The sequence below is a fragment of the Cyclopterus lumpus genome, chromosome 17, assembly GCF_009769545.1.
Source record: "Cyclopterus lumpus isolate fCycLum1 chromosome 17, fCycLum1.pri, whole genome shotgun sequence".
In the NCBI taxonomy this organism is placed as follows: Eukaryota; Metazoa; Chordata; class Actinopteri; order Perciformes; family Cyclopteridae; genus Cyclopterus; species Cyclopterus lumpus.
The window spans coordinates 11111971-11139930 of record NC_046982.1 but is presented as its reverse complement, the minus strand read 5'-3'; the positions used below and the strand labels follow the sequence as shown (position 1 = coordinate 11139930).

At 41.0% G+C, this 27960-nt stretch overlaps 2 protein-coding genes across 10 annotated transcripts in view; both read left to right on the top strand.

The window, feature by feature from the left end:
• Positions 1 to 222: 222 nt before the first annotated feature.
• ifi30 (IFI30 lysosomal thiol reductase) lies at positions 223 to 3802 on the top strand. Its single transcript, XM_034555590.1, has 7 exons — positions 223 to 476; positions 898 to 1086; positions 1256 to 1330; positions 1587 to 1673; positions 1805 to 1957; positions 3401 to 3469; positions 3599 to 3802. Exons 1-7 carry the CDS (start codon positions 357 to 359, stop codon positions 3662 to 3664), a joined length of 759 nt encoding a protein of 252 aa, XP_034411481.1. The 5' UTR covers positions 223 to 356; the 3' UTR covers positions 3665 to 3802.
• Positions 3803 to 3947: 145 nt separating this feature from the next.
• The window catches only part of pde4ca (phosphodiesterase 4C, cAMP-specific a), a 47795-nt gene continuing 23782 nt past the window's right edge, over positions 3948 to 27960 (top strand). For 2 of the 9 annotated variants that reach the window (XM_034555580.1, XM_034555579.1), the window contains exon 1: positions 12087 to 13231. In XM_034555580.1, coding sequence (XP_034411471.1) covers positions 12969 to 13231 — 263 coding nt within the window. In that variant the 5' untranslated portion in view covers positions 12087 to 12968. Of the gene's footprint in view, positions 4780 to 5211; positions 5353 to 5874; positions 6068 to 12086; positions 13232 to 17716; positions 18228 to 18554; positions 18840 to 24382; positions 27879 to 27960 lie in introns of those variants that run through there. The other 7 variants (XM_034555583.1, XM_034555582.1, XM_034555588.1 and 4 more) reach the window with 7 other exon arrangements.

The following is a 27960-nucleotide window of genomic DNA, read 5'->3' as shown; positions in this document are numbered from 1 at the left end:
AATGCATTCCAAGATTTATGAAACCTTTGTTGTATTGTCTACCACATTAGTCATCTCTGGGATACATAAAATAAGGTTGAAAGCTGACCAAATGTTGCCAAACTACACAAGTCTCATGACATCTTGACTCATTTATGAGTTTATGTTTCCCCAAACCAGCAGCTGTCTGCAAAAATATATCCTGTTTACAAGCGACGCTGTCTTGGTCATATGACCGTCAGCCAATCAAAATCTAAGTAGCATCCACGAGGAAGCGTCGGTGCCGTATTTAAAGTGGCATTGTATGTTTCGGTACTAAATTGTAAGTGACTAACGTGTGTGTAGCGTCACACTAAAGCCTCGTGCTGCAGGTGAAGATGAAGACCCCGCTGCTGCTGGTTCTGACTGTCGTGTTAAATGTTCAGTGCGCTCTCTCTTTATGTCCCCATCCGCCGTCAAAGTGGTGCTCGTCTCTGGACTCAGCTCTCCAGTGCGGGGTAAGATTAGTTGATGATATACGAAGTTACGTTATCGTCTGTTATCGTATTTCATCATCCTTAAAATGCTCTCTCAGGCCCGTGACGTCACGGGACACTCCAGATACAAGCTAGTTCCGGTTAAATGTTTTCCTAACTTCCGTTAAATCACTGCCCTACAGGTAACAGCAGGTATGGCAGCCGTATCCAGCCAGTCACCTTGACGTCACTTTCCAGGTTTACGTTAAAGTTAGCTAGCAAAAGTTAAAGTTAAAAAAATATATCTTCAAGAAAGTTGAAGGACTTTGTGAACAAGATTGGGTAATTAATGTAACTACTGTAGATTAATCCTGTTACCAAATATATATATATATATGTGTGTGTGTGTGTGTGTGTGTGTGTGTGTGTGTGTGTGTGTATTCTCTCTCTCTCTCTCTCTCAGGTTTTGAAGCAGTGCCAGGAGTCTAACTTCACCAGGTCCCGTCAGACAACAGATCACGTGGAGGTGGTGCTTTACTATGAGAGTCTGTGTCCCGGCTGCAGAATGTTTTTCACTGAGATGCTCTTTCCCACCTGGCTCATGCTGAAAGACATCATGTCGGTTACTCTGGTGCCCTACGGCAATGCAAGGGTAAGCCGTGACCCTCACTCTGGGATTGCAGTCCCTCCTATACACTTTAGAGTAGGCAGTGGGGTTGTCCTCAAATCATGTGTGGTGACTATTTTTATTTTATTTTTTTCCCTTGAACGTAATGTTATTTGTGTCATAATCTTGGTTGTTTGCATGTATTTCACCCCAGGAGAAACCTGATGGACAGAAGTATATTTTTGAGTGCCAGCATGGAGAACTGGAATGTCTGGGCAACATGATTGAGGTAAAGTTACAGAGTAAACCGCTGAATAATACTGTAAATACACTTCAGAAACATGTAATCTCCCTTAATGGGAATAAATACTATTCATCCTTCAGATAATGCATTAATTTAAATCTGTGTTGTGTAAGTGCCATAATTGCCTGGAGAAATGTTCAGTCTAAATGCTTTTGTTTTTAACTAAAGTCAGTATTGTCTTGTAGTAGTGTCACAATACTGGCACTCTACTATGATTAATGGATTTCCTCGTTCCTCTCAGACTTGTCTATTGAACATGACCGACGTTGCTTACCAGATTATCTACTGCATGGAATCTTCCTCTGATGTCATCAAGGCAGCCAAGAGCGTAAGGGGGGTGGGGTGTATGTGTATATGTGTATATGTGTGTGTGTGTGTGTGTGTGTCCTTTTCAGTCACTGCCACTGCCCCAACATATTACTACTTTTGTGTGTTTATTTCACTCATTGGTGTTTGCAGTGCGTGGAACTCTACAGCCCTCAGCTGAACTGGGACAGCGTCATGAGCTGTGTAAAAGGGGACGTGGGAAACCAGCTGATGCATCAGAATGCCTTGAGGACCGAAGCTCTGAAACCTCCCCACCAATATGTTCCCTGGGTGACCATAAATGGGGTAAGGCTCCAGTACAGTCGGCAGGAAAAACTAAGGCTTCTGTGGAAAAAAACATAACTAGGGGACCGCTATAAATTATAACGCTTCAGACATGAATGGATCACAAACTTTCTTTTTACTTTGGTTTATTTGATAAGGGACGGTGGACATTAATAAAAACATTTCTGTAAATGCGCCATAGTTAGCCAAGAGGCTATTTGTCATCTGTGGTCCCCAGAGGCAGATGTCACAAAACAAATCTAAAAACGGATAAGATTAAGTGTACATGGTTTATACAATATTGGCGCTTTATAACGGGTGCACAAACAATTAATAGAGTCAGAATATTTTAAGTAGTAGCCTCATTCAGGAAACGCTTGCTGTCAAGTACTAACTAGACATGCAACACAGAGGCTCACAAATTCAACATGCACACAGCAAAATAAATTGAGGGAGAACTAATGTTAAAATAGAATAGGCTTTTAAAAAAAAAAAAAAAGATTATGCTGCATTGTTGGACACAAAAAAAAAAACTCTGTTAGAGGCACATAACTTAAAAGCATGCAGAGTATATGAAATATATAAATCAGTCAGACACAGCTAAACAACAACAACAAAAGACAGGCATGCAGGTAGATGATGGTCGACTAGCAAACTACAGACACCTGACAACAGACAGAGGGAAAGTTCAACACGGACAGATTGAGGATAGTAAGGAGCAGTTGCGTTCTAGTGCTGACGGCGCTGGGTAGTAACTAACCATTTCTTTAATTGAGTTTTAAATCAACTGTATGTTTATAGTTCTCTGATGGTCCACCTTTTCATCCTTACTTGCATTGAAGCCACTTTCTCTGCAATGCCCCCATTCTGCCACTGCCTATGATGCTTTTCTTGTAAACGGGTGATAATATGTTTACAGCAAAGATATTATGTTGACACTTGCTCAAGCTACTGCAAGTTAAAAGCTGTGACTGATAACCATACCAAAATGTAACGGTTAAAAGTTTAAATTTTGATTTCTGTATTTTAGTTCTGGTATTCATGAAAATATTCCTACATTTTCACTTTGACTCGAAGATGAAATGCTTAGATCTTGATGGTTAAGGTCACTGACACCATGTCCATCCGGTTATTGTGAATGTGATATCCCAGGAACGCCTGTAGGGAATTTCATTACATCTAGCACAGACTTCCATTTGGACCAGAGGATTCACTAATTTAAAATATTGCGGTCAAGGCTCACTGACCTCACAAAACAAGTTTTAGGCCATAACAAGATAACAAATCAAGAATTCTATATGCTACTTATGACAATTGACAGTTTAGATTATTCTAGTTTTCACATGATCTTACAGATCTTCTGTTTAGAAAGTCAACTGTTCTTTCGGTCTCCTAAATGCTACTTTTTAAAATGTTAATTATTTTACATGGCCTTTGGGATACTCATTTTTACTTAATTCGCAGGAGCACACAGACGACATGCAGGACAAGGCCTTAAACTCTCTCTTCACTCTGGTCTGCAGCATGTACAAGGTACAGTTAATGGCAATCAAGTCTGAATCATTCATTGAGTCATGCACTTTGGCCTTTTTAGTACAATTTTACTGGTGCTATAAAAGCACAAGCAGGTCACCTAACAACAAGTGCTTTTATTTTTTTCAGGGCCCCAAGATTCCAGCCTGTGGGGGGGGGAAGAAGCTCTACAGAAGCTACTGCAACAATGAGTGAAGGAGCAGCACTACACATGCTTTCTCTGTTCCAGGTGTGGCCACTAAATGAGGAATAATGAGTGTCATCAATATTGTTTTTACTATTTCTTAAAAGGGGAAAAATAAAAGCCTCTATTTAATTTGAGTATGAATACAATTTACTTTAAGTGTCGTCATTGAAATGTTATCTTTTTAAACAATAACACATTTTGTACCCTTTTGACTCAGTTATAGCTTTGTAGTATTTTCAGTGTCCATTGCTCAGTCGGGTCAAAGAAATGTTTCTCACAGCCCTTTAGATGGTGCCATATCTCATATTATCTTTAGTTTCCTGTTACCACAGGTAATGGAAAAACCGAAACAATAACAGTTGCATATCCATTAAACTACTGTTTTTAAAATGATGGTTATTTGGCACATCACCGCTAAACCTTGGTCTTGATTTAATGTCCAATAACATGTTTTTCATAAAATAGAGATGCTAACTATACCAAACCACAAAAGTAAAGACACTAAACGCAAAGCTATCTATCTATCCATCTCAAAACTGATGTTGTACTTTATGTTTTGTATTTGGTTTTTAAAGCTGCGTTCATATGGGTGTGCAGCTGGTCGGGTTCACAACATCCCTGTAGAATCGTACTGAATGTCAAACATGGACTTAAAAATCAATTAAATGTCAAATCCATCCAAAGTTGTGTTGTATAAAAGTTTCAGGAGGCCACAGCTTGGTCACAGCCAGTCTTGCCTAATCAGACTCAAATGAATAGTAGCCTGTCATGCAGGCGGCTACACCATCTCAGCCTAATTACTGCTAAATATTAATTTATTGTGGGTTTAATTGGGTTACAGTCTGAGAGGTCACAAAAGAATCTTAATGCAAACTCAAATGTGCTAAGAATTGGTTATTACTGATCTCATGACAGCTGTGTGTTGAAGAGGCGTGGCAATAGTAGTTATTTACTGACAGAGCATAAGGAAGTGCTGGTGCTACAGACTACTTCATATCTGATCTTAAATGGGCTATCTTTATGCTCCTCTTTGGTATGTCCTACCCAGTTGTCTCGTTCCCATGATTCAGTAGCTGAACGTATGAAGAGAAATAACTCATCATAATTGTTCAACTTCACTGAGGTAAGGGTAATTAATTAACCTTTAAGAAATACCAAAAATAATCATGTTAAATTTTATGTCTTTTCTTTTGAAATAAACATAATCAACCGTTTTCACACAAGCTATAATACTAAAAACAAGATTGCAGGTTACTTGTGATTGATCTCTTGTTAATTTGGGTTTATGTAATAATGCTAATGTGTCCATTGCTAAACAGTTGTGGAGAAGATGAATGGAGCCTTGTACATTAGAAAAAGCCCCATCTAATTTAAAGTTCATGTGACTAGCCATAATTTCTCTAATATATGTTTTGGTCACTGAGAAGAGAAATAACTTAATGACAAAAACTCAACGTTTTGTCACAAGTGACGTTTGCCAGAAATTAATATTGCTTAGTATCTTGGTAAAAAAACGTTCAATAATATCAGTGTGTTTACAATTGTTTATGCAAAGGTAGAACTCCCAAGGAGATGAAGAGAAGATCACAGGGAGCAGCAAAGAAACAAGCGCTCCTATCTGCTTGCGCTCAACACTGACGCTACAAGATGCCCTGAGAGCTAAATCTCACTGTGAGAACCGCCAATTGTGTCCAAGGTGATTGTGTGTGGGTCTCGGGACCTGAAATCAGATAATCCTTCCAAAAATAATGCCCGACTGGGCTTTTATTTACGTGACTCGTCATATTTCCAGACCACAGCACAAAACAGCCCTGTTTGCAGACCTTAGATCTCAGGGCATCTTTCTCTTTTTCATACAGTATCCTCAAGAAGTTAAACCAAGGCCAAGTTTGACCTTTTCTAATGTACTTTTTACTGAATAGTTTAATTAAAATTAATATTCTATTTTCACTGCCAAGACAAACACACACTGGTAGTTTTCTTTTTTGCAGTTGTGTTTAATGATGAAGCGGTTGTGGAAATGTGAATAGCTGAACTTTGCTCACCCAACTTCTCTATGAAAGAAGTGGCCTATTATTTACTGTTCATGGATCATCTAGATTTCACATAACTTCATGCTATCACAGTTGTTATTATCTAGGTTGACCTTTTGAAGCATCTAATTTAATAATGTATCCAACCTGACCTAATTTAAATGACTAACTTTCTCTCGATGCAGGCCTCCTGCATCGAGCTACCACATGACCACGGCATCAGATGTGTGTGAACAGGCTCTTCTCAGGTATCCTGCAGCTGCCCAGGCTCTCCTGCAGACCCTCCACTGAGGATGGGCCCCAGTCTGGCCCCTCAGCTCGTAGCATCCAGCCCTCCAGGAGCCTGCGGACTCTGACCAGCTATATCTCCAAAGCCTTGTGAGTCGGTGATGCTATGTGTTGTTGTCACTGGCAAACTCCTTTTTGGTTCAACGCCTTTTTAATTTCCATCACTCTCGTCAACACTTTGGAGTCATCTAGGTAATTGAACCTACTGAGGATCTGTTTAAAAATGTGTTGATATACAAAACTAGATTCATTTCAAACTTTAAACTTAATTTAGCAAGCCCACAATTCCTCTGGAAAAAAAGTATTTTTTCTAGCTTAAAGGTAAACTATGCAGGAATAGTTGCTTACGTTTGTAAACAGCAGAGTGACATTTATTTTTGCCGCTTCCTCTTGGACTTTGCTCTTCCTCTTGGTGTTGCTCTTTGGACCTTGCTCTTCCTCTTGGACGTTGCTCTTCCTCTTGGTGTTGCTCTTTGGACCTTGCTCTTCCTCTTGGACTTTGCTCTTCCTCTTGGACTTTGCTCTTTGGACCTTGCTCTTCCTCTTGGACTTTGCTCTTGGACCTTGCTCTTCCTCTTGGACGTTGCTCTTCCTCTTGGCGTTGCTCTTTGGACCTTGCTCTTCCTCTTGGACGTTGCTCTTCCTCTTGGTGTTGCTCTTTGGACGTTGCTCTTCCTCTTGGATGTTGCTCTTCCTCTTGGACGTTGCTCTTCCTCTTGGTGTTGCTCTTTGGACGTTGCTCTTCCTCTTGGATGTTGCTCTTCCTCTTGGACGTTGCTCTTCCTCTTGGTGTTGCTCTTTGGACCTTGCTCTTCCTCTTGGATGTTGCTCTTCCTCTTGGACGTTGCTCTTCCTCTTGGCGTTGCTCTTTGGACCTTGCTCTTCCTCTTGGACGTTGCTCTTCCTCTTGGCGTTGCTCTTTGGACGTTGCTCTTCCTCTTGGATGTTGCTCTTCCTCTTGGACGTTGCTCTTCCTCTTGGTGTTGCTCTTTGGACCTTGCTCTTCCTCTTGGATGTTGCTCTTCCTCTTGGACGTTGCTCTTCCTCTTGGCGTTGCTCTTTGGACCTTGCTCTTCCTCTTGGACGTTGCTCTTCCTCTTGGTGTTGCTCTTTGGACGTTGCTCTTCCTCTTGGATGTTGCTCTTCCTCTTGGACGTTGCTCTTCCTCTTGGTGTTGCTCTTTGGACCTTGCTCTTCCTCTTGGATGTTGCTCTTCCTCTTGGACGTTGCTCTTCCTCTTGGCGTTGCTCTTTGGACCTTGCTCTTCCTCTTGGACGTTGCTCTTCCTCTTGGTGTTGCTCTTTGGACCTTGCTCTTCCTCTTGGACGTTGCTCTTCCTCTTGGTGTTGCTCTTTGGACCTTGCTCTTCCTCTTGGACGTTGCTCTTCTTCTTGGCGTTGCTCTTTGGACCTTGCTCTTCCTCTTGGACCTTGCTCTTCCTCTTGGACGTTGCACTTCCTCTTGGACGTTGCGCTCTTCCTCTTGGATATTGCTCTTCCTCCTTGACGAGGCTCTCCCCTCTGTCACACTGCTGAATGATTATCTCTAGAATAGATCAGGCAAACAAGGCTCTTGTGATTGTTTCCAAAATTCCACATTCAAGTCGTTGCTGCAAATACATCCGTAGTATTTTTGCCCATCCACTTTGTGTATATACTTTGTGGGCGTGCGTGCGGGCATGCATGCGCGTGTGTGTGCGTGCGTCCCCCTTGCTCTCTTTTTCACATGCCGAAGGTACGCAGACAGACCTGTTTTTTTACATCGGGAGTTGAAGTGCAAATCAGAGGTGATCATCAGATTTGTCTTTACTTCAGACAAAGACACTGTTGTATCAGTGACGTTTTTTCTTTTCTAGCAAACAAACCTTCAGCATTGTGACGTCAATCAAGGAGCAGCACATGCATACTGAGTTAAATTTGTCTAAAGTCTATCACAGCAAGTAACCTTGAATGCTTCAGAACATCTTTTCTGAAGTGGAATTCTTCTGAAAATGTAAGGATTTTGTTCTTGTAAAAATCAAAAAATATATAATGTAATTAATTCAAAGAGATGAACACGGGTTTATCTCCAGTGGCCAATTCCAAAACAGAATTATTTTACTCAGATGATAGCCTGGGATGACATACATAATTTGTTTGCATGATTGGAAGTTGCAATGATGAGTTTTTTGCATCAGTAGAGGACATACAGTAGATAATCAGACAATCAGATACACATCATCAGGCTTCTTTGTTTAGTACAAATCTCAGCTGCGTTCCGAATCACATAAGTTTTCTTTTTACTTTCACTATTTAATGCAGCTGCCCTTAAACAGTAGGCACTGTTGCTGCAGTATACTTTCAATTGGAACATACTACTTCCTCAAAACATTGCAACTTGAACTTTGACCCTCTTGCTCATATTTCTGCTACACAGAGGATTGTGGATCAGAATAACCAGAAAACCAAATGATGATTCTGGTACTTTGGACATATTGCATTTGACATTTGACTGCATATTGGGATACACAACATATTTCTCTGGCATACTTAATAGTATGGTAAACAATAATAAAAGCAGATTGCACTTCCTCTATCACACTTGCTAAAGATGAGGCAGAACTATACATCATGATGTTGTTGGCATACACATTTAATTTTGTATTAATAACATTGCAACACAGATTATTAATATTAGTTATAAATAAATTAGGACCTCGTATGAACCCTTGAGGGACACCATACTAGGATTTTGCCGTTGCTCTCTTTTATTTAGGCACATTCAGAGTACCAAGGCAACACACTGGGCTGTAGATTCATCACATTTATTGTGCTACAGTCGAAACTCTACAAATGAGTCACTGGAAAGTAAGATCCCATATTTTGATAATCAGGCTATATTTATTCCATTTGTGTTTATAAATCAGCAGGTGTAAAGCAAGAACAGTGTTGATGGACTAAAAAGCCTTCCATCGTGTTCCGGCTCTGTGAAGAGGGCCATGTGGCGGCCGGTTTACAAGTCGGTAGTGCAATTCTGAAGCGGCGCCAGAGAAATTGTTTATGGAGCGGCATTTAAAGCTGCAGATTGTCTTAAAAAAACAATGCCACACATGTTAGTACAATCTAATCAACTTTTACTAAATACGTTCATTATGATGTCACTAATTTGATATAATTATATATCTATTAAAGATGAGATTACCCGTGGCTTGAGCACTGCCTGAAAGTATGAACTCCCTAATGGAGGACACACTGTGCCCACAAAACTCCAGATGGACGAGATGGAGGCAGTGAGTCAGCCTGATGTTGTCTTCAAGTCCTGGTTTGTTTTCCCTGTCTGGCTATTTTATTGTGGCCAAAAAGTTCCAGAGAAACTCAGGAGATAGATCCGGGAGGGAACAGAGGACTTCCCAAATTCATACGATGTACAGGGTTTGCCCAATTGGGAGTTATAGCATGAAAGGGTGTAATTCGTGGTCATTCATATTAGAACAAAGCGATATCAAATGGGTTAACAATGTGGGCCTGGCACAAGTTTAACTGCCGTACAGGATAGAATTAGTGATATAAATATAGCTAAAAAGGACTCAAACTTATTTAGAAATGGTTGAAAAATGGACATGGCAATCTTTTGATAATGAAACATTTTTGCAAAGCACAGAAGATTAAATCGGTATTAACAGATGTTGTGGCCACATGGGGGCATCATAACAAACTGTAAAACTGTGTTGACATATTATATCACCTTTGATATGGCAAACAGTTGCTTATTTACCCGTTGAGTAGACATGGAGTCTGTCCATGATCATGTTCACGCAACAAATGTTAAGTCCAATATTCACTCTACTTTTAGCTCTGATTTGGTCTCCACCAACTCCCGAGAAAAATTATCTGCCTCTTTTGCTGCTAAATATTCCACCAGATAGTTGATAACTTTGCTTATCTGCTGTTTTACGTTAGGAAGAGAGTAAACAGTTGGTAAACAGTTGAGTCTTTTAAAGCTGAAATGACGAATATCGAAGAACCAGAACTTGTCTATGAAATCATTTATTCTTGCAAGAAGAGTCACCGTTACACAGGAGTCTGCCAAGGGTGCAATGAAGAGTTAAACACACAGACACATGTATTTAAGGGCTATTTAAGTAGCTACTAAAGTGCTACTACGGCGCTACCTTCCCTATTCAAGGTATAGTCGAAAAAGATGTGTTTTTAGTTTGCGACGGAAGGTGTAGAGACTTTCTGCTGTCCTGATGTCAATGGGGAGCTTGTTCCACCAATGAGGAGCCAGCACAGCAAACAGTCGTGACTTTGTTGAGTGTTTAGCTCGAAGTGAAGGAGCTACAAGCCGATTGGCAGAAGCCGAGCGAAGTGAACGGGTTGGGGTGTACGGTTTGACCATGTCCTGGATGTAGACCGGACCCGATCTGTTCGCAGCACGGTACGCAAGTACCAATGTTTTGAAGCGGATGCGGGCGGCCAACGGTAACCAGTGAAGGTCGCGGAGGAGCGGAGTAGTGTGGGTAAATTTCGGGAGGTTGAAGACCAGTCGAGCAGCTGCATTCTGGATGAGCTGTAGAGGTCGAATGACATTAGCAGGTAGACCTGCCAGGAGGGAATTACAGTAGTCTAGCCGTGAGATGACCAGAGCCTGGACCAGAACCTGTGCCGCCTTCTGAGTGAGAAGGGGTCGTATTCTCCTGATGTTGTACAGCATGTACCTACAGGAGCGTGTTATTGCGGTAATGTTGGCAGTCAGGGAGAGTTGACTGTCCAGCGTCACTCCGAGGTTCCTGGCAGTCGGAGTCGGAACCAGCACTGAGTTGTTGAAGTTAATAGTCAGGTCGTGGGTGGGAGAGCCTTTTCCTGGAAGGAGGAGAAGTTCAGTCTTGTCCGGGTTCATTTTCAGGTGGTGTGCGGACATCCACTGAGAGATGTGGGTCAGACAGGCAGAGATTCGTGCTGCTACCAGTGTTTCGGATTGGGGAAACAAGAGGATCAGTTGGGTGTCGTCAGCATAGCTGTGGTAGGTGAAGCCATGTGAGCGAATGACAGAGCCAAGAGAGTTGGTGTACAGAGAGAAGAGAAGAGGACCAAGGACTGAGCCCTGAGGGACCCCAGTAGTCAGAGGACAAGGCTCAGACACAGATCCTCTCCAGGTTACCCGGTAAGTGCGGTCGGTGAGGTAGGATGAGAAGAGTGAGAGTGTGGTGCCTGAACAGTCTCCGTCCTGTCCTGTTATAATCTGTCTCCACAAGTGATTGTTTCATTGTTCAAAGGTATGGGGGATGGTATGTCATATGCTTCCTCACCTCTGCAGGACAGAAGATGATTTACACACTAAGAATATATAAAATTCCCATTACAGGGTGCAAAAACAAGCTGAAAGGCCCGTAATGGCTCACATGAGTAACGCTGAGGGAGTTCAGTAATAATTCTCTGTTCATCACTACAAAGAGACACTTTTCACATTACACACATACCTGTTAATACAAACATATTGAGTGGAGCTCTAAAAGAGTTTTGATACCTTTTGCCAAATAAATGTACCTCTGTTACTTTAATTCATTTATGCCTTAAAGTACATTATTTGTGCAATTTTTAGATCTAAAGGCAACATCTCAATGTGCACTCTCAGAGCAAGCTGTACAGTAGGGCAATGACTGTTAATTACACTCCAGAGGAAATATGATCCGTATTAGATTAGGGTTGAACCTGGTGTCTGCAGATGGAAATAGAAGTTATGGACTGGAAAGGACAGACCAGAATTCACATCCGGTGTGGACAAAAATCTTGACATGCATTTGACCTGAAAAAAACAGGTTTACATCTGCTTTGGATTTGAACTAATTTCTCTGCATACAAGTATAGTACTGTTGTTCCATAATACACACAGTACGGTAGCTATGGATGTAGACCCACAAAGCCTTTCACCAAAGGATCTTTCTTCTCCGCTTCCCGTACCAGCTGTTGGTCAGCCCTGTGTCAGATGTTCCAGCACCCAAGGTTATTCTAGTTTCTCTTGACTGCACCGGGGCTTAGCTGCGAGTCCTGAATCGCAGGAGGACCTTTCCTCACTCTCCAGCGATAAACAAAGAGATTGAGGGGGGGGGAGGGGGGGGGGTGATGTTGCCTCTGGTAACAGATAGAGAGCACCATCGTGACAGCTCTCATGCTCTCTAGCTTTTATCTACCTCTGCTTTTTATAGTTAGAGGCCCTTCATGTGACTCTTCCTGGTGCGCTCGGAGCACGTGAGAGGCAAAGAGTTCGTCTCTAAAGAGCAACTTCACAACAAATAGCCCCTCGGGGACCAGAGGAAGAGCCTGAGTCAGTTTGGAGCGAGCATAAGAAAGGCGTGCTGAAGGGCCGTGCCAGGCAACGGCTAAATGTTTATACACTGGAGGAAGTAATTATGGATCACAGTTTGAAGTTGATGAACACTATTCTCTGGAAGATTAGGAGTGAGGGAAGGGGGGAAGGCAGAGTTGGAAAGAGGGAAAGAGAAGCAGACGGTGGTCTGTTATGCTTCTCCTCCCTGTAAATCAGACATCCATATTTAGTTGGAGAGAGGGAGGGCCTAGCGCTAATGTAAACAAAGTCTGGGAGAGAGGAGCAGGCAGAGTACATCAACACTAATGTTTGAGTTTATTGCCCCGGCACAGCAGTCAGCGTGGTCCCTTGGAAGAGACTAGAAAAGGGTTGATAGATTTCAAATAAAGATAAAAAGTCTGATAGAGAGCGTTTTGGAGTATCATCAGCAGGCCCAGGTTCACTTGAAATATGCAGAAGCAAGGGTTGGACCAGAAGCACTAGCATTTCCAGGACTTGGAAACGCAAGAGACAGAAACTAACGGACCCTTTCATATGCCATGTCGCGAAAAAGTCCTGTTTCAAAGTTGATTTGAGAAACTTGAAAGAAAGAGACTAGAGACTGTTCCTTAGACCAAAGTCACCGAAGGCAGAACGAGCAAAGGGAATAACTGACTACCTGTCCACCGATCATCCTCTGGTCGCCATGAGCGAGCTGTGCTCTGAGAGCTCTGAGGAGGAGCAGGCTGAAGTTGAGGACAGGCCTGAGGACCGAAGAGTGACCAGGCTGCCCATCATTCAGCTCATGCCCAGGTCCAGAGGGGGCTCCCCAGGAGGATCCCCCAAAATCTCACCCAAGGATTCTCCACGCGGGTCTCCTCGAAACTCCCCGCTGCTGTTCAGGAAGCTACTGATGAACCGCAGCATCAACCTCCAGAGGCGCCGCTTCACTCTGGCCCACACGCCCAGGTAGAGTCCTTAACTTTGAGGCCAAGATGGCAAAGATGACCCTGGTTTGTGAGCTATAAAGCCACAACAACACATATTGTAGACTTGAACTTTACGCTGTGACCTGAGGCTTTACAAACAATTAAACCAAATGTACAACAGTTTATATTTGGGTTCAGTGTTCCTTTCCAATAATTGCTGGTTAATGTTTCAGGTGATCTGTGTGTGTTATTGACGTTGGAGATGGTTCTTGTCACATGGCGGAGCGTTACTTTACTCAGCTGGAGATATTGATGTGTTTTTGTTTAGTTTTTGTGAAGGGAGCAGCGCTTTACACAACAAAAATGTTTGCCCTTAAGCTTATGTTGTGAAATGGATCCTGACAACAAGATGCCCGTGTATTGTCCTCTACCCAAATAAAATCAGCTGTTGTTTCAGAGATGTTCTACTAAATTACATTAGCATAATATGTTTCGTTCTCTATGAAAAGACCAGATAAGGGGATTGCGGTTTCTGTTGATGCTGCATATCTGCTCTGTATGCTTGATTTATTTATAGCTGCCAAACACATTCACAAGGTACCCCAAGTGGATTTTGTTGAAAAGCAAAGGTCAGTGGAAAGAGTTGGATTTTAAAAGCTCAGTTTTAGTGCTTAATTTCCTACAGGTGAATGTGTTTTTTGCTTTCCCTGAGGGGCATCATCTCAGTAAACAGGCAGCTGCATCCCTGCTGTCAATCAGCAGTTTGTTGTTCTACTTCTCTGTGCTTTGTTCTGTCAGTGACATAATCTTTATTAATGGAGACACTTATAGCTTGTAACAGGATATTTCCTGCTTAGCTAAAGCATGTTTAATTTAGTCTTAATTTAGTATCTGCAATAGTGGCCTTAACTGTAGTTTGTTAAGAGTAAAGCTGTCTTGCTGTCTGCTTGGCTCCGTTTGTGGGTTTCCTTGTGGGCGCGTTAAATATAGTTGTCTTCACACTAAGGGCCTGCTGTGCAAAATTGCTTATTCCTGAAAACCAGTTTTACAGTAATAAAAGTGTAAAATTGATTTCAATGTAAATGTTAACTCGTCACTGCTGAACGTATACATTTATAGCGATCCGGGTGTGTTAAAAGGTGTCCTTAACTTGTTGCAATGATGTTAGATCACATCCACCCCAGTGAAGTGAAATTAAAAGCATGTGATAAACTAGCCGGTAATGTGAAATCATGTCTTACTTTTATTGGCAAGAAATGCAATAATTAGAAACATTTCTAAAGACTAGAAAGCTAAAAAATGTGTCTACAAGCTAATTCACCTTTATAAACATGGCAGACGTAAGGTTAAATTTTCCTTCGTCGTTTACTGTAACTTTAAAAAACGGTTTCATTAATTTCAGTGTATCTGTTCAAAATATATTGGAGGGCAAGAGTCCAGTGAAGGGGATTTCAAGGTTCAATCTGGAAAGTCAGATGCTTTCAGACATTCAACCTGTCAGAGCTTTTAGATTGTACAGCTCCTGAGGTCCGGCCAAGATTTGTGCATGTCCCATAATGTCAGAGCTAAATAAATGGATGGAGATGAGTTATTGCAGGATGGCTGGCAGGGAGGAGAAATTAAACAAACTGGGGGTCCAGCGGAAAACAAATGTCACAGGCAGCTCAAATATAGAACATACCCGCCAAGTTATTTTCACTTACTGTCTTAAGTTGATTAAGCCTCTTTTTCCACTACACTGACACCATGTCAAATGGATTCTTTTGTGAATAACAGTGAATGAAAATGTTTTTTGAAAGCCAGCTCCAGGGTAATGGACAGTTTTGTTTTGTTTCCATTATTTTTAAATGATGTACATCAGGGACCATGTTAAAAAAATCATTAATCTCAGGAAAGAGAAGAAATGCTTTGTAGCAGAGCTACGAGCTCATTTCCATCTGCAGCTCCTGAGCAGGCAAAACAATATAAAACCCATAATCTCCACTACAAATTGACCAACTACACACACACACACACAGACACACAGACACACAGACAAAATATTATAATCTACTCAAAAATTCTGTATAATAATATATTAGGTTTACAAAGTAATAAAACACAAGTCGTCAAAATAATAAATGTAAAATATTACAACGGTCATCAAAAATGGAAAATTAACGCTGACAAGGCTGGTTGCTGCATAGAGCAGTCTGTGCTGGTTTTCAGATTGACAGGAAACATATTCTATTCTTCATGGCTTCAAAAGAAAAGGCAGATTTAAAGGTAGAGCCTCGTTTAGGAACACTACAATCTCCTAGCGTTGCTTATTTGCCCACAGCAGAGTTGAACAGAGGACGAGCAGCATTATGAATTATGTAACGGACTTCTGAATAGAAATTGATTTGTCAAATCTTAAAATGTCTATTTAACAAGTTTATAACATTGGGAATGTTGTCATTGTTTCCTGTCCGTGACTTTCTGGGCTTGTTTATGAAGCGACCTCATAGGTTTTACGGCTCTTGTTTGCCAGAGATCAACATGATAGTCAGTAACGTAAATAAGAAAAAGTTGCTACATTCAAATATATTTTAGAGACTTGGACTGTTAAAGAATTCATAATATATCTAACACACATTAGCTGTTTTATATTAACACGTGGCACATCTCTTCAATATGCATTCTAAATGTGAGCGTGGGATCTTGAGTGAGGATTTAAACCCTTAACATTTTGTTTCACTTGTCCATTGACATAAATATTTGGAAAAACCCTCTGCTTTTGTTTATTCAAAGAACAATACATGGTCACTGTTTGTTCCGTGTTCAGAGCGAGACATAAGTAACTGAGACACTTGGCAACTTGTTCCATTGATATAGACATTTGGGCAGCAACTTGTTCAATTTCTTTTACGTTAGCGTATAAGCTACATAACAGTATTGGAATATAAATAAATAGACGGTTGCACGTAGAAACCAATGTTACTTGTCTAGCTCGGAGGATTTGTTGCTTTGGTGGAAATTAGGTTGCAGCTTGTTGTCTACCTCACTACAGTTGCAAAAAGGCATTGTTTGTGTTTTACCAACAAGTTATTGATCGGGAAGTCTGAATCTGTTCATTTCCAACTTTACCAAACTCGGCAATCTTAACTGTTGTCATAATTCTGAGATTAGGATCTCATAAATCCTGATCTCATAAACGCAAGATCGCTTGTCATGATTAGGAACTATTTTCTTGTAATTATGAGATGATAACTAATAATTACAAGATCAAGTGAATCATCGTTTTTTTTGTGAATTCAATGCGCATTTTAGAGGAGTTCAAGATTTTTTAATGATTCTGAAGAAATAACCTCGGATCAACCCTCTCACCTACTCAGTAATATGTTTGTTACTGAGAATTTAAAAAAAATGCATTTCCTGTTCTCTTCCACTAGAGGCTGCTGCGTTGTTCAATGTGGGCGTGGAGCATCAGGAAGATATGTTTCTGTTTCTGTGTTGGGTCGGGGAGGAGAGGAAAGAGATATTCTCCTTTCGTCCCTTACAGGAGGTTGAAAAACATCCTGGCATCAGAAATATTAGTATCTCAGTTATGTTAGCAGAATTTATTTTTAGGATGCTAGCTGGCGAATTGTAGAGAAAATGACCAAACTCTGCACAGTAGCAAAAGTTTACTTATGCAAAGTTTTTCCTAGAAAATATTGACAGCTTTAGTTACATAAATGTGTGTGTGTGTGTGTTTTTTTACCCCAAATACTTCATAAAACCATGTCACTGCAAACACAAAGCCCATCCCCTGTGACAATACAGGACACTGCTATTAATCAAATATTATACACATATAATTTCAGTAACACTTATTCAGAACCAAAAGAAAACATTAGTTATAACATATATGTATGCACTTTTATATACTTTCAAACATCCTTTTAAAATAGTATCCAGATAAAAGGCTTTTCCCCTCATCTCCAGGGCTTTCTCCAAGTAACTGTTAAATAACTTAGCACTTGGTTTTCTTTAGGCCTAGCTTCAGGTTAGACAGTTTAACGTGATGGTCATTATGGACAGTAATACACCTCAGATGTGTTATATTGGACACTTCCTGTCTGCTTCCTCTCTCACATTGTGAAAAATAAAATATTTGTTTACCAGTGAAGAGGATATTGTGCGAATCAGATGGATTGTATGGTGGCATGAGAGGAGAACTCAATATTAAACAAGGAAAATTGAATCACACACAATATTGAAGTATTGATTGACCGTGGTACTATTGTGAAGGCAGGCTGGTTACACGAAAAGAGAAACTGTTTACACTCGTAGAAAAAAAGACTACTTGTAATACTAGAGTACTTTTTTCTTCTTCTTTCACCTCACCTCTAGTCTTCCCACTCTAACCCAGTACTGTTCACACTGGTCCACTTTCTAATGGAATGACATGACATGTCTCTTCATGTAAGTTTCTCTCGCTCTGACTCTCTCAACCACCCAGCACCCCACCCCTTCACAATCTCTCTCTCTCTCTCTCTCTCTCGCTCTCTCTCAGGGGAGATAGTGTTGTTGTTTGTTGTTTTAAGCCTGAGTTTGGTCCCACCACTCTCAGGAGAGAAGAGAAGAGAGAGCAGAATCTGGTATGTCCCACTGACAGGGACTACATGGGACGGCCCACTCCAGGGAGCATCTGATGGGATTATAACACTCTTTCCAGCTCTCTTTTTTTCTCCCACTAAGAATAGCTCTGCTCTGTGGTGCAGCATCACAGAGGCAACATTATGCTCAAATGGACAGCTTTGGGTCAAGTTTGCTGGACCTGATTTTTAAAGACAGAAAATACCCGGTAGTCATTGTTGAGGAATTTGGTTTGCAGCTTTAGAAGAATTCAAGCTTTCTGTTTCGCGTTTAGGAGCACGGGGTAAAATAAACTTCAAGAGAAGTGTTTATCTTGGCTAGTCTGTGATGATCTGAAAGGAGATCGAGTGAGGAAGTAGTCCCAGATGAGCACTGAGAGCTGACACCATCCTCAATTTCACTTGATTTGATTCAGCCCCATATTTTCACTGACGGTGAGATGATACGCTAACTGGTTTCTCACAAGACTCTTTGCCTTTTTAGGCTGTTCACACACACGCACACACTGGGCAAAATCTTTTTGAATCTTCCTTTACTACAAAAACTAATGGACATATTCTTAAAGCCGGGACCAAAAGCTGAACTGCACATTTATTTTTCAGTTTGGTGCACTGAGCTGGCAGTGAATCAATTCTAGCTAATAACTTTGATCTTATACATAGAGAAAATACTCAGCAGGTCTGACTTTTTCTTTTAGTCTGGTTCCCACCAGATGCAGCTGATGAGACTCTTGTGTTTTGCATATTGGTATTATTTTACAGTTGTCATTCTTGGAGCTGTTTTTCCTGCCCTATCAGAGGGACCGGTCTCCCATACCTAACAGACGACATAAAGCCATTTGGACAGCTCTCCTTCACTTCACGACAGCATGGGGGTTTTGGTCGCTCAACAAAAGTTCAATTTGTTTATCCCTCGCCTGCTTTTTTGATGCCTTTCTGAACTCAACGCAACTCTTTTTGAACCGCCAAAAAGATGATGAACAAAGACTCCCGCTTTTCAAGGAAAATGCACGGCAACTTCTCCACACGCAGGCACTCGTGCATCGGGTATGTATCCAGTTGTGTGTTGAGAGTTTTGTGAGTGTGATTACAGTCACTGACGCTACATGATACATTTGCAGATATTCAAGAGGTATTGGAAAGCTGATTCTACTTGTTTCTTTATCTATAAAGTACCTATACTCAGAAATATCAACTGATGGGGAATTGTTTGATACTGCTACTCTGTTGCTATGTTTTATAGCAGTATTGCATTTTGTTGGTGTTTATCGGGTGATTCTATGTGTTTTATTCCGTTATGTAGTCGTTATGTTAGAGGCACCAGTCTTAGAGTACCATTTAGATTGCATTGAATACAAAAAATTGTTTAAGATGGAAACATTTTGACATGGAAACTCTCTGACAAAAATCAGTGGTTTGGTTTGCTTTAATAATTATCCATTGGGGAGTCTGCACCTCTATCCTCTTTAACTTTGACCTTGTCTGTTGCCAAAAAGCAAAACATTTTCCCAATGATCTAATGTGTGCTGAAGGTGAAGCCGGTGGGTGTTGCTGTTGGTGTGCTGGGTGCTGTGGTTGGTGGTCCAGGCCTCGGGATGGATGCCATGGTGGATCGATGGCTCTATCCATTGATGGACCGTGTCCATCGTGTGGTCCATGGACTTGAGCCAAGCCCAGGTGTTCATGTTAGGCATGGTATGACTATCATGTGGTCCAGGGGATTCATAAGAGGACTGCGGAAATATAGGTGCACTGTGGAAAATTGTCCATATGCAGCAGAGTTGTGTCTCTGTTTTCTATCTTGTCTTCTAGTAAACAAAACAGAGAGGAATAAAAAATGATGTGTCAAATTAACTCACAGTTACATCACAGGTCTCTTGTCGACACGCTGATGGGACTGATTAACTAAATTGAAGTTAGCTCGCAATCAGAGATGCATAGTTAACATGCATTTTAAACACTGCACAGATTCATAAAGAATCAATCTCTCCTTCCTTACATTGAGAGAAAAAAAAGATTTCAGAAGTGCTGTGGGATTTATTTTAGTGCAGTGTGTGGTACTTTTCTGAACTCTGGGCATAAGGCATGTGCTTCACAAGTGTCATCTGAACTCCTCCAGCCGTGAGCCTGTTTGGATCATATGAGGAGATCAAAGCAGGAGATTTCAGTGCAGACGGGAACAGAACAAGCCTCTATCCTCTTTACCTGATTTGTGCATCCTGCTTCCTTGTTGAAAAAACTCCACAAAAAACTACTGAGGTAGTACTACTTAGGAGCTTCTCTTTTTTTTATTTTCACCATTGATTTGTTTATTGAAAGGTTGATGGAGAAGGTATCGTTGGTGTGTGTGTGTGTTACAGCAAAAATGTAATCATTTGCTCTGCCCTTGTGCAACTGAGACAAAGCAGTCTTTTGTAATCAAGATGTGTCCATCACAATAAGGACCGCTCTTATCCCCCCTTGTACTAACAGTACCAGGACACGATTCACCCTCCGACTACCACACACACGCACACTCACTCTGCAATTTATCTTCAGTAGAAATGACGGGAAGAGACGGAGTGAGGATGACGGGTGCAACGGTCGACCAAGTGGGGAAAACAGATAATTTAAACAAAGAGGGTAACGGCACAGACGAGAGGGCGGAGAAGAAGTGATAGAGGGGATATGGGTCGAGATAGTGCTGCTCTCAACACAGAGATAATGACAGGAAGGAGAGGGTTAGACACAGAGAGAGAGGGGTTAGAGGGAGAAAAAGAGGGGAAAAAAGATACTTATGAGAGGCAGAAAGAAAATTGTGGCTGAAAGAATAATGAGGAAAACAAAGAAAAGTTTCAAGGGAGGCCATTTAACCAAAGGGTACAGTGTCAATGTCAGAGGTCCCAATATAGCTGCCAGCCCCCCTCCTCAAACACACACCCAGATTAGTCAATAGAGCCTGTGTGGCTGCGGCGGGCTGGCTGCTGTGTGCGTCACTGCTGTACTCCATATTTTCAGCATGACTGATTTCCCCGATCGCCTCCAGAGCCTCATCGATTTCTGAGGCTGGCAGCAACAGCAGCAGCTAGGTACAACACTACCAATGCTGACATTCAAAACTAGTAACTCTATTGTAGCTCTGTGAGAGAACAAATGATTCACATTACTTCAAATGAAATGTCATTTTTGATGATTTTTCACAACAGTGTCCCTAATCGATCAGATGTGCTGCTATTGTAGTCATTCATTTCAGTATATTAAGCCTCCGACATTAAATTATGAGAAATAATTTGGTTAAAATAATACTCAATACTTGGATCCGTAAATTGTGTTATACACCTAACCAACTAATACATCAAAATGTGTAGCTTTGTTTCACTTTGTTATTATGCAAAATGTATTTTTAGAAAGAAATATTCCTCTCTTCTAGTTTGTGCTGAGGTTCGCTTTGTAAACAGCAGCATCAGGTTCACTGTTCATTACAACCACCAGAGGGGGAACCCGACTAAGTTATGCTCAGAGCCTGTTGGAGAGCAGCAACCTCCTCCAGACCGAGCAGTTGTTTGATACAGAAATAAAAACAATCAATGGATTATAGTTCTATTTTAAGACTACTGGAAAGAGGCCACATATCACGGATTAAACTTTCATAGTGCTGTGGAGAGTTAGGGTAATGTACAGGGTTGTCTTTCACGCAATTTAATTAAGATGTTAAGGAATTATTAGTTTTTTTTCCTTAAAAGGCTTCAGATTGACTTTGACACTAACATTCTTTCGTACACTTGATAATTATGGAATATTGTATTTTGTCCTTCATTCACAAAATATTGTTATTCTTTTTCATCATTACTCTGTATATATGACATCTATTGCACATATCCTGCTTTGAGGATGGAGCTGCTATACTGCAGTTGTTTGTACGTCAGCAGATGTGTGTCATCACAACCAAACTTCAGACACACATTTATTGTAATCACAGACGCGGCACATTGATTTGATGAAGGCAGAATAACCTTTTTAAATTAATATTAATATTTAGTGTGATCAATAAACACTGAGCTCACCTCCGATAATTAATACCAATTATTCTTCAAACTCAGATTCAAACTTTCAGTTTGGTACTTAAATGTGTCTTCTCCCATATTTTATGTGCTGTTTGGCTTTTGGCAAACTTCTTCATTATCACATGATGCCACAACTGAGAATTTATTGTTTTTCTTTCTATTTTTTAGATCTACCGGACACTACATTACTGTATGTACAACTACTTACACCTTCAATTCCATATACATCACCCATGCAATAAAAACATGCACACATATCTACCGTAGGTTCCATTTTTTCAGAAATAAGTGGTGACGTGGCGTGCTGCATTTCACGGCCCTTATGTTTTCCTACAAACACTTCCCTGCTGGAGAAGTGGCCACCTGGCATCTGGGTGTGCGCACAGACCTTAGTGCATCTGAATGTCCATGCAATGTGTTCCTATGAGTGTTGTCCATGTCAATGCACATGCATCCATTAGTGAGTTCCCACGTGCGTATATGTCTTGGCCTTCTTTGTCTGTGTGTAGTTGTTTACATGTAGGCATGCAAGTCTGTCATCCACCCAATCCCCAAATCAGGCGAGCCCCAGATCCCTCTGTCATGCTAGCAGATGGCAGCCTAATGAATCATGAGGCGACACACTGATAGCCTTTACTACGGTACACGCTGCAACACGACATTTGACATCAGGAGACTTAGTTAAATATAGTTTGCTAGCAACAGCCACATGCTGACACCTGGCGCTGCTGCTTTGTTACGTACACGCTATATTAGATGACATTTGTACCGTGAAGAAAGTTGTTGTAGGTTTTTCTTTTTAATAACCAGAACAACTGCAATTCGTGGATGCTTTTGAAGAGACGTAATACACTACAAGGCCGTGCTTTCTAATGTAGAAACTGTATTGCTGCATCATGTTGACTGGGAGTCTGTTTATTCTTTCTCAAGGAAGCAGACACTTTTAAGAAGGATTCTTCCTGGGGATCCTGTTACAGAAAACTTGGAGTGGAGATGAGCAGCCTTGCTCTTGTAAATATGCCTGTGTGTGTGTGTGTGTGTGTGTGTGTACCTTATTCTTCTGCAGCTGCTTTTTTAACCCCTTGACCTCTGCTGTGCCCAACACTGGGTCCCTCTACAAACTCACCCGGCTGAGCGTGGTCTAAAACGAACACGTTATTTTTATTATTTTACATTCCTAATGGAGATCCCAGAGTTTCCCCAACATATAAAACACGGTATATTTAGGAAGAATGTGTCTATAAAACAGCACAATTTAGAATATGTCCATTTGATGTAATGATGCAGCAACATTGTATATACGTATTTGTCTGAGGTTGATTTTCTGTCTTAGTTAAATAGTATTTGTTCATATTCATTGTGTGGCCACATAAACGTTTTGGACTGGCATAATGCATCTTTTAGGGCATTTCCATGATGTACGGTGTGAAAGAAGTAGGTGTAAAATGTGCAGCTATTTTTAATTTGTTATGGTGAGACTTGAGCAGCATTGAGGAATGAGAGTCTGTTTCTAAATTGTTTATTACTTTTGGTGTGTGAAAGGAAATATTGAGAATATTCTCCTCCAACTCGAGCCTCCAACTCGTACCGAATAACTGGAGGGTGACTATTTTCTGACCTGGTTATACTATTGAATTGCTATCTACTCTTATATAGCCTTCCTAAACAGTTCCTAAAAAATATTTCTAAAATACTTAATATTTCCATGTCAGTAGCCGAGAACTCTTTGCTGCACATAATATCTTCACTGTTTGTAAATACACTAAATTGAAAATGTCTTCAGGATAGGATTAGGGGACAATCAATGAAATACTGTGAGGCATATTTCTTTAAATGTTAGTTATATTTTCCTGTCTAATATTCTGACTTCACTGGAAATCTTTTTTAATGACTTTGTGGCCAAATCTCAACCTGACCATTAGATTTGACCTTCATGCAATATTTTATTTTTCCACCACATTGAAAATCCCACATTTACTTTAATTTGAAAAAACAACAAACCGTAACTTATTAAACTAACACAATTACGAGAACATGGATAGAACATGAATATTGCATTATTGGCATATTGTTGACCTCTATGATTGTTAGACAAAGAAGTGCCACAAAGTTGGATTACAAAGGGAAGGTTCATTAACATCGAGTTAACATTGACAACAGCTCGACACTCAGCGCCCCTCGCTGACTTCACAACAGCTCGTTATCTAGGATTGCTCGCCGTGCCTTCATGAAGCCAACACATGATGTCATAAGCCACCTTTGCAAATAATGGACTATTAAACCCAAAACTGAGGGGTCGGATAGAATTTATGATGCCTCCCTATTTTATGATTTTTTTTAGAGTACGGCTGTCGAAAGACAAGATGTGAAGATACTGAGCAGAACCAAACATTTAATGTCGGTCTTTCTTTATACATCCACTCTCTTTCACCACGCTGACGCAGATACAAGGAACACTTGTGAAATCCTCTGGCATACTGCCAACGTGTGTGTGCGTGCGTGTGTGTGTGTGTGTGTGGGGGGGGGGGGGGGGATTTGCATGTCCACTATATAACCAGGAAAAGTCTCTTGAACTAGGCTGTTTAAGCACTTAATTCTTCTAACTGCACATGAAAACGTTTAAAAAGTGCCCCCAGCTACATTTTTATTTACAACATCCCTTCATCTGGTTTGCATCAAGACACCGTTCATCCCACTTGGGAATACATTCTACAGTTTTACAAGTCTAAAGTCTTTCCTTCTAAGTGTGAATACCAGGCCATGAAACTAAACAAAACGAGAGACTCTATAGTAAAAGTATTCACTATATTAGGTTTGACTTTTTCTTTGTCAAACCATGAAGGGCCTAACTCCAAAAGCTACCATTCAAATCATTGTAGTCTTGTAACTGGATTTATTAACAGTTTCTGTTGTATTCAGGCTCCAGACAACCATATAATATGCAGTAGTAGTGTAGATCTGCACAGTTTGTGGTTATGATTGGTCCTTTTCTTGTGCACCTTTTTAGATTTCTTTAAATGGAAGTTTTTCTTGACTACCACAGACACAGAACATGTGTATTATATTAAAGGATTATATTAAATACCTTTGCAGACAAAAGACTGCAACCAACGTAAATATAAAGTTGAAAAATAAAACCATATGAAAAAAATATATACAACATCTTTTTCTTATATGTAGGTAATGAATCAGTTGTCCTGTGGTGCATTTTAAACTCTCTGGCCTCTAGAAACAGACCTGGTTCCTGATAGAGATAGGTTGCACTTGTACACAGTTTCTCATCTCTAGCCAGCACTCGACATCTTTACTGAAACGCAATGGCAGATTTTGTTAGCTGCAGCTAATAATTAGCTAACTAGCTAACTAGCTTCATGAGACAGTCGAAAAATGCCCCAACCTGATTTTTGGGATTTCCTGCTTACTCATTTGAATATGACAATCTTGTTTAATGGACTCATTCCTGCTGGAGTCTATGGAGCTGAGGCTCCACACACACACACACACACACACCTCCCTTGTTGCTAAAAGCTGCATATTGATTTATGGATGGATATCATGATATTATTGGTTTAAATTGGTTGGTACTAATTTACGTAAGTACACGTAATATGTTGTTATACAGGATGAAAAGATGATTAGACTTTTATGAAAAACACTACGAAGAATTTTGTTTAATTTTGTTTACATACATTGTTAAGAAGGTGCTCAATATGACCGGGTTAACAACTCATTTTTAATTTCATCTTGACTTTAAGATACAATTATTGCATCCTTGCCAGTTGCTCCATGTATATAGGAAATTAAAGATGTTCTTGTATTACAGTGTAGAAGTAGCCCACCTTTCTTTTATTATGATCAGAAAGAATGATCAGACACATTTTATTCTAACATAACCCTGTTTGGCTACACAGTGTATGTTTGTCGCAAGGGCCCTTTTTTTATTGTAACCTGAAACCCCACAAACTAATGTAGTTTGTTAAGCATTTGTTTCTTGGCTACGAACGTTACCCTGCAATCATTAGCATTCCTGGATAACTAACACAGCATTTAATCCACACTTATTCTCTGTACTTTTGGTTTTTGGAGAGAGACAAAAAAGACACCACCCATCAATGTCTTTACGGTGTTATTACAACATCATTCACACTGCTTCAACATGTGGAGTGATCCAACGGTTGACAGGTCAGCCTAGGTATGGTTGCCAAGCTATGACTGGATAATCACTGTTGGGGCAGTTATAGCTAATGGTCAACATATGGAAAGTGGTAATCAGTACACAATGTAAAATCAATCATACATATACATTTTCAGAAGGACTTGGCAACAGCAAAACACCTGCTTTGAAATCAGAAAACCTTCTGTGGTCCTGATGGCACTCCAGTAACTCAATCTTCTTCCAAAGACTGCTTGTCCTTTGTTCTTCTCTGATCTAAAAACCCAGAGCTAATTTGCCTCCAGGAACATAACCTGTAGATTCATGGTCTAATTTTTCTGATCTCTTGTCAAATATTTCCTGTTTAAGTTCGCATACGAAGTGCACAGAAGGTCGACCGGCTAAAGTTTCACATTTACTTTTCACATTTCTGGTCTTCAAAAATACACCGGCCATGGGTGACCTTGCATGCTCGTGCCTAAGCCTGTGTGGGAGGACATACTGTATATGGGTAAGTGTGTATGTGTGTGTGTGTGTATGTTTGGACATGTTCTTCGTTCTCAGCAAGCTGTGTGCCATGAGCTACTTACTGTAATACCCTATCATACTCATCCTGTTATCAATCTCTTTACCTAACATAGAGGAGACATACCTGTGACACACACACACACACACACAACTAAACACTCCATCTGGAAAGGATAATAGTGTTCATAGGAAGAGTGCTGCCCTGCGATTGTATTTGTGTGTGTGTTTGTGTGTGTGTGTGTGTGTGTGTGTGTGTGTGTGTGTGTGTGTGTGTGTAGGGGTTAAAATGGTTAAAACATTTTGGGAAGGCAGGAATTATACTGGCTCTGTTCCCGCCCCCTTTCTCGGCTCTGACCTCACTCTGAAACTTGTTCCCCCTTGTGTGTGATACACACACACACAAACACACATGCACACATACAAACGTACGCAGACACTTGCTCAGTCACATGCCTACACACATGCTTGCTCACTGACGCACATGCTATATCGCTAGCACACACACACACACACACACACAGACACACACACACACACCACATACAGATCTGTGCACATTCTGTAGGGCGCTCGGACATGAAGAAAACCCCCACACACATACAGCATCGGACATAGGATTGAAGCAGGAGAGCAAGTTTTTTCCAGGGCAAGGAAAGGTATCTGTTTTTCTGAGATTAAAGGTGGAAAACCAGAGGGTAGAGGAGGAAGCAGAAAGAGAAACAGAAGAAGAGAGAGCGAGAGGGGGAAGAGGGCAGCAGCGTTGCGCCACATTTAGACCCGGAGCAAAGACAAGATGTGCATGGGGGACAGCTTAATGGAGTTCTGCTCAGAGTGATGAAAAGCTTTCTCTACAATGCGGCAGGAAGTGTGCAGCTCTCACAAGAGGAATTCAGGTGCTCAGAAAGGAATACACTCCAGATGATTCAAATCATCCAATGAAGAGCGGATTTTCACCAGCATACAGTGGCATGGATTGCATAACCCCGATCGTCCTGGCTCTGCGCCGGAGCCACTGGTCCTAAAGCTGGTGTCCACTCCTGCAAGAGGTAATGAGAGTTCCTGGGAAGCCGTGGAGAACCGGACAGCCCGACAGAGCGAGACAGACGAGGAAGAGGGCCGGGTTTCACAGGGATGAGACCATCCACAAGCTGAGGAGAACCAAGAGAGGAAGAGCAGCAGAGCGGCCGAGAAGAGGAGGGTGAGGACGAGTTAAAAGAGAGTAGGCTAAAGAAAGATGAGTGTGCCAACGAACTGTGGGTTCTGTTACTCCGTGGAGCGGAGTTTCACTGTGCGGAGTGGGAACATATGGGGATCGCCGTGTGCTGTCAACAGGCCTATTGACATCATACCGAAACGCAGGCGGTAATTAAGAGATATCTCATTTACTCTGTCCTTTTGTCTCTCTCTCCTTCTCAGTGACCCCTTAATTTCACAGACACACACA